Here is a 6,978-nt window from a genome sequence, read left to right on the forward strand (position 1 = left end):
CACGTGACGCGCGGCGCCGCCCCGCCCGCGGCCGCGCGCCGCCGCCGTCCGGGTATTTGAACGGCGCTTCCGCCATTTTCCCTGCGCCCGCACGGAGCGAGCAGCGGAGAGTCTCGGCAGAGGTACGGGCCCGGCCCGGCCCGGCCCGGCTCGGCTCGGCTCGGCCCGGCTCCCGCCGCCATCGGGGCGCGCCCGGCCGCTCTGCAGAGCGGGGGCGGCGGTCGGGCTCGTTGGCGGCCGGGCCGGGCGGGCCGTGCCTGCGGGAGCGTCGCGGCCGCGGGGCCCGGGCGCGTGGCGGCTTTTCCCCGCGAGCGGGGCCGCCGGGCCGCGGCCGTGCGCGGGGAGGGAGCGGTGCGAGGGCCGCCGGCGGGGCCCCCGCGGCCCGCCCGGCCGGGGCAGGGGCGCTGCTCAGTCATGGTGGCTGAGGGCGGGCAGGCCCGGCCGCGGCGGCAGCGCCGCAGGGCGGGCGGCGGCCCCCGAGCGGCGGCGGGCTGCCGGCTCGGGGGAATGCCGGCTCGGGGGAATGCCGGCTCGGGGGCGATGCCGGCTCGGGGGCGATGCCGGCTCGGGGGGATGCCGGCTCGGGGGCGATGCCGGCTCGGGGGCGATGCCGGCTCGGGGGGCTCGACGCAGTCGGGAGCGGGGCCGGGGGGCTCGGCGCGGGTCGGGAGCGGGGCCGGGAGCGGGTCGGGAGCGGGGCCGGGGGGCCCGGCGCGGGTCGGGAGCGGGGCCGGGGCCCGGCGGGCGGCGGCGCGCCGCCATTCCGCCACACGCGGGCGGCGCCTTCCGGCGGGGCCGCTGCCGCGCCGCGCTCGCCCGCTCACGCTGCCATTGCTCACGCTGCCATTTCCCCCGCAGAGCAGCATGGCCGCCCAGGGAGAGCCGCAAGTGCAGTTTAAGGTAAGCCGCGCTGCCCCGCTTTCCTTCGGGGCTTTTTCTCCCTTCGCTAGAAAAGTGACACGAACCACTCTCGAGTGCCTACGTGGATGGTGGGTTTGGTTTTGAACTGCTGGTCTTCCCTTAATGGGGCGATTTATTGAAGTGTTGAATACAACTCACACAAAAAGACTCTATTAAACTATTTTCTAAATTCTTTTTTGTGTCATTATTTTATCTGTAATTCAGTCTGATAGCTTTCAATGAATCTTTACCTACAGAATGATTTTTAAATTTAAGAACTGAAGCTGCCCAGAGTGAATTAGAGTAGCTTGCTTTCTGTCATGTGCTAATAGTGCAAGTGTTTCAGAAGAGAATTTTCTGGTGTTTTGAGTGGCTGGTGGGGTGGTGGTTATCTTTTTGTTACCTTAACAGCCAGAAGTCCTGAAGACTCTTTCTTGAAGGTTGTTACTTGTGTTTCTTTCAGTTCTTGACTAGTGTGTTTCAGTTTATGGTGCAAATGTTGGTGGGTTCTTTAATTTTAAGGTAGCAAAGGTTTTCTCCAGTGGATGTTTTGATAATTTCCTCTTGGAATCTGGTTACAGTCAGGTTGAAAGCCCTAAATATTCTGCAGTGCAGCCCTTGCCTACAAGGGCTGGATAAGACTGATCAGAGTTACAGCATGATGGGTGGACTGAACAGATTTGGTTCCCAGCACAGGGAGCTGCTTCATGGGGAGTTCTGTCTTTGTTTACAGCACCTTGTAGGAGCTGTGCTCTTTGTAGTAATGAGTATTATCTGTGCTGGAATGACTGATAAGTGTCTCAAGATGCATTGCTCTGACTCTTCCTTTTTCTGTCCTCAGCTTGTTCTGGTTGGTGATGGTGGCACTGGTAAAACAACATTTGTAAAGCGTCACTTGACTGGTGAATTTGAAAAGAAGTATGTAGGTATGTCTGAAGAAACGTTTGAGCTCCAGTATCTTACAAATGAAAATACAATCTGTGACTTGCTAAATGCACTGCTTTTTGTTATTTCCCTAGCAACACTGGGTGTTGAAGTTCATCCTCTGGTGTTCCATACTAACAGAGGCCCTATTAAATTTAACGTATGGGACACAGCTGGCCAGGAGAAGTTTGGTGGCCTGCGTGATGGCTACTATATCCAAGGTAAGATCTGGGGGGACAGTTCTGTACCTCTTACAGCTCAGTCCTTCCTTCTGCTCATGCTGGCTGCGCTGCAAGCTGTCAGTGTGGCTGCAGTGATGAGCTGGCGTAGAACTTAAGCTCTTACGTGGAGAGGATAATGTCCCTTGCCAGACAACGTGGGAACACAGTAAGGTTGTGTTTCAGCGTGTTTTGTGGGCTTTGGTATTGATGGAATGACCAATAGCACTGGCAGCACTCGGTGGTTAAGGGGTGACAACGTGTGCTTCAGTAAGTGCAGATTTCTGTCTGGATTGCTGTGCTCAGGCAAGGCCTTGGAACACAGAAACTTGAGATTTTCAATACCATGATGCAATTGGACACCTTCATGCCAGAGTCTGTCTTTCTGAAAATGTGCAGTGTTCTTTCTGCTTGGCAAATACCTGTCCCCTGCTTCTTCACTCACCTGCACATCTTTAGTGTATCTTACTTTCGTAAAGTATTCTTGAGGTCCTTGAGAAGCCCTTCTGGACACGGGTATCCTGAGATGTGGACCACAGGCTCTCAGCCTACCTTTAAGCCTTATTGGCATGTCTGAGATGAATTAAACCAGTTCTGAGATGAATTAAACTGATTCTGCCAGGCATTTGGGTACATCCACACTGGCTTCCATAGTCTGTATAGTCTCATGGTGCAATGCCACGTTGCTCAGGGATAGAGCTGAGCTAGCAAAAGGAGCTGCTCTGCTATGGGGCAGCACAGGTGTGAGGTGATAGGGCCGTGGGCTGGTTCTGTGGGCTCCTGCACAGAGCTGGTTAACAGAACAGCAGCTGCCACAGCGGTGATGCCGAGAGGGAAGAGTTCATGCAGATGCTTCACCCTGATGTGGGAATCTCTGTGTTCCTCTTCTCCATCCCTTGTTGTAAGCAAGTGGCTGTGCCTGGTGTAACCTGACTTTCCTTCTCTTGCAGCTCAGTGTGCCATCATCATGTTTGATGTAACATCGAGAGTTACTTACAAGAATGTACCTAATTGGCATAGAGATCTGGTACGAGTATGTGAAAACATCCCCATAGTCTTGTGTGGCAACAAAGTGGATATTAAGGACAGAAAAGTCAAGGCAAAATCCATTGTGTTCCATAGGAAGAAGAATCTCCAGGTAAGTCGGGAGGAATCCAGTTGGCTTTGTCCTCTGAGCACTGCTGGGCTTTGGATGGTGATGTGGGTGCTCAGCCTCTGTCACTGTAGGCAGCCTCACTTCTGTTTGGCTCTTCAAACCAAAATTCAGGGCAGGGTATGGTGTTAAGGATGATCATCACTGGCCTGGAGCAGAAGCTGTGCTAAGTTCTTAAAGAACTTGTGTGCATTTGGCTGTGACTGCTCAGAATCTCATCCTGTGACAGGACTGGGGCTAGAGCAGAGCATGTCGTGGGAGAAGGATACGTGCACTATTGCCTCCTGAAAGTCTTGTCCTTGATGAGATTTGATAGCCTTTCAGTTAATGGTTTCTGCCTGAAACTCTTTGTTTCTAGATACTTAAACCATAAATGCATATGAATATGGAAACAAAAGCCATGCAGTCAAAAAAAAGGGACGGTAAAAGTTGGTTGCGTTCATCTTTATATTCTCTAAATATTCGAGGGTTTTTAAAATGTCTAATATGTGCCTTTTTCAGTATTATGACATTTCAGCTAAGAGTAACTACAACTTTGAGAAGCCTTTCCTGTGGCTTGCTAGGAAGCTAATTGGAGATCCCAACTTGGAGTTTGTTGCCATGCCTGCACTTGCACCTCCTGAAGTTGTTATGGACCCAGCACTGGCAGCACAGTATGAGCAAGACTTACAGGTCAGTGGCGGGGGGGAGATGGGCTGCCTGGGGCCACACTCGGGGCACAAACAGCTGAAGAGCAGCTCTAAAGCCTGACTTGCTCTGTTGCAGATTGCTCAAACCACTGCACTGCCAGATGAAGATGATGACCTGTGAGGGATGAAGCTGGAGCCCAGCGTCAGAAGTCTAGTTTTATAGGCAACTGTCCTGTGATGTCGGTGATGCAGCGTGTTTGCCACTTTATTATCTAGCTGAACAGAACATGTGCTTAATCTTTGGGATGCTGAAAGAGATGAATGGGCTTCGGAGAGTGAATGTGGCAGTTTAAAAAAAAAAAACAAAAAACAAAACAAAATGAAAAAAAAACCAAAACAAAAAAAACATTCATATTTTGGACCTGCATATTTAGCTGTTTTTTGGACTGCAATTACTTCCCCTTTTGAGTTTCAAATATAAGATTGCTGCAGTCACATCAGAGTGTTAAGTGGAAAATCTTGTTTCTGTCATTCCCATCCTTTTGTTTAGGTAATAAAGTTGTATTTCAAGTATCTCCAAGCAAGTGAACTTTCATGCATTGTTAGGAAAACTGTTCAAAGTGTCTTCTGTTCTTCATTTGAGGGTAATACTTGATTGTCTACTACTGCATTTGTCATTCTGTTTTCCTTCCTGCTTCTCATCTTAAGCTCCTCTTGCTAACTCAGAGCTAACAGTTCCCCTGTCCTTTTGTTGGCTGGCAGAGCTGCAGCGGTGCCGGGCAGAGCTGCAGCGGTGGGCACGGCTGCGGCTGGAGGAGCGTTCCCAGCAGGGGCAATGCTGCTGCAGGGTGCAGAGCACAGCCTGCAGCGCTGCCTGCACATGCTGCAGTTCTGTGCAGCCTCAGCTCCTCACTGGCACCACAGGTACCCTCAGCTCTGCTTTTAGCAGCCAGAAGCAAATGGCATCCAGGCCTGTGAGCTGACTTCAGCTGTGTCTTTGCATGGAACAGCAGTAAAGCTATAGCTGCTTAAACAAATTCTAAGCATCTTCAAACTCACTGACCAGAAAACAGCCATGGTTTGAGCCAAAATGCTCTTGCCTTCCCAGTGCTATCTTAGCTGGAGCCACAGTGACTGAGACATCTAGACTTTACTGTAACTGCACCAAGTTCTTAATTTGAAACTGGCTTATTACAGCACAAATGGTGGAAAATGTCAACTTTTAACACTACCTTGTAGAGATGAACCTTGGTCAATATTAGTACTGCTAGTAAGCAAAACTTAAGTTTAGGAATTTTTTTTCAGTAGTGTTTGAGTACATGAAGTCTTGAACTCTTCAGTTTTGTATTTTTGGTTTCTTAATAAAGTGGAGCATTTCATTTATTCCTTTTAACTGGCATTTTTGTGTACATGAATTACTTCAATATTCAACTTTTGCTGCCTGGTAGCAAAAACTGGACTGGTTATTGTGCCACATTGCTGTAAAGGAGTCTTTTTTTAGTTCAGTTTGGAAATTCTTGGGGGGTTGGGGTTTTTGGCTACTCAGAAGCGTTTAAAACTTGAAGCTCCTGGATGAAGATGAGGGATGTTGTACATTTGGTGTTTGTAGAGGGACAAACTTAATGTTTCATTGACTCTTGCTGCATAATCCTGCTCTAACTTCTGCTGTGGGCTGTTGCGGGTGTCGTTGCTAACTCCTGTGCAGGCCATGGCTGATCCTGCTGGCTTGGCTGCTGCTTTGCTGGGTCTGGGGTGGTGGCTTTTGTGGCTTCACGCTCTCCCTGCTGGAAACAGCTGCTCCAACCAGCGTGGGACAGTTCTGCAGTGCTGGCACCCCTGGAGAGGAACCGGCAGCAGCAGCACGGAGTGGGGTTTGTGTGCACTCACAGCGTGTCGGTGGTGTCCTGTCACAGCTCCCCTGCCAGCGTGGGACGCTGCTGCAGTGCTGGCACCCTGCAGAACAGCAGCAGCACTGGAGTGGGCTCACAGCTCCCCTGCCAGCGTGGGACAGTTCTGCAGTGCTAGCACCCTGCAGAACAGCAGCAGCAGCACTGGAGTGGGCTCACAGCTCCCCTGCCAGCGTGGGACGCTGCTGCAGTGCTGGCACCCTGCAGAACAGCAGCAGCACTGGAGTGGGCTCACAGCTCCCCTGCCAGCGTGGGACGCTGCTGCAGTGCTGGCACCCTGCAGAACAGCAGCAGCACTGGAGTGGGCTCACAGCTCCCCTGCCAGTGTGGGACACTGCTGCAGTGCTGGCACCCTGCAGAACAGCAGCAGCAGCACTGGAGTGGGCTCACAGCTCCCCTGCCAGCGTGGGACACTGCTGCAGTGCTGGCACCCCTGCAGAACAGCAGCAGCAGCACTGGAGTGGGCTCACAGCTCCCCTGCCAGCGTGGGACACTGCTGCAGTGCTGGCACCCCTGCAGAACAGCAGCAGCAGCACTGGAGTGGGCTCACAGCTCCCCTGCCAGCGTGGGACGCTGCTGCAGTGCTGGCACCCCTGCAGAACAGCAGCAGCAGCACGGAGTGGGGTTTGTGCAGGTTCAGCGTGTCTCACCTGCCTGGCAGGGCCTGTCCTGGGTGGCTCCTGCAGAGCAGCTGCAGTAGGAGAAGCTGCAGGAACTGCTCCACCTTGGGAGCTTTGCTCTGATCTAGTGCATCTCCCAAGCTCTGAAAGACAGTGCTCATCCTGCTGGAAAGCAATTTGCAGTGTTTTGGGAGCAGAGTTAAAGTCCTCTTGCAGCATTTGTTATATTTAGTCCCTGTTAAAACTTGATTTTAAATAGTGTGGGTAGCTTTAAATGCACGTGCAGAGTGCTTAGTTCAAGTTCCTTATCTACAACCATGCTAAAGAAGTTTTCACTAGCTGGATTTAGAGAAAACAAATCTTTCCCTATTCAGTCAAGTAAGGACTTTTTCCAGTGGAGAGTCTGTTCTAGTCTGATTTCCCAGCAGTGATGATAATTCCTGTTGCTCCTGCTCTATAAACTTGCCACTGCACAAAACCAAAGGCAACTTGCTGATGGCTTTTTTCCACCTTGGTGGCTTTCAAAAATAGTACTGGAGGGGGAGCATTGTGTGTTTTGTTTAGACTGAGAATACAAAGGTTAGCTTTCCTGTCAGACTTTTTAAATGGATTACAGCATTAAAAAAA

General features: G+C 51.7%; 1 protein-coding gene across 1 annotated transcript; it reads left to right on the forward strand.

The window, feature by feature from the left end:
• The first annotated feature begins 83 nt into the window (after nucleotides 1-83).
• RAN (RAN, member RAS oncogene family) lies at nucleotides 84-5,223 on the forward strand. The gene is made up of 7 exons (XM_021543968.3): nucleotides 84-122; nucleotides 859-900; nucleotides 1,742-1,826; nucleotides 1,920-2,045; nucleotides 2,993-3,180; nucleotides 3,697-3,867; nucleotides 3,961-5,223. Exons 2-7 carry the CDS (start codon nucleotides 865-867, stop codon nucleotides 4,003-4,005), a joined length of 651 nt encoding a protein of 216 aa, XP_021399643.1. The 5' UTR covers nucleotides 84-122; nucleotides 859-864; the 3' UTR covers nucleotides 4,006-5,223.
• Nucleotides 5,224-6,978: the final 1,755 nt, after the last annotated feature.

This window comes from Lonchura striata, chromosome 15, assembly GCF_050655825.1.
Source record: "Lonchura striata isolate lonStrDom1 chromosome 15, ASM5065582v1, whole genome shotgun sequence".
Lineage (NCBI taxonomy): Eukaryota > Metazoa > Chordata > Aves > Passeriformes > Estrildidae > Lonchura > Lonchura striata.

Excerpts from the sequence above, each read along its gene's own strand:
- RAN (XM_021543968.3), top strand. The coding sequence starts at position 865 with ATGGCCGCCCAGGGAGAGCCGCAAGTGCAGTTTAAG. Across the intron at positions 1,827-1,919 it reads ATTTGAAAAGAAGTATGTAG|CAACACTGGGTGTTGAAGTT; the intron begins GTATGTCTGAAG and ends TTATTTCCCTAG. Across the intron at positions 3,868-3,960 it reads AGTATGAGCAAGACTTACAG|ATTGCTCAAACCACTGCACT; the intron begins GTCAGTGGCGGG and ends GCTCTGTTGCAG.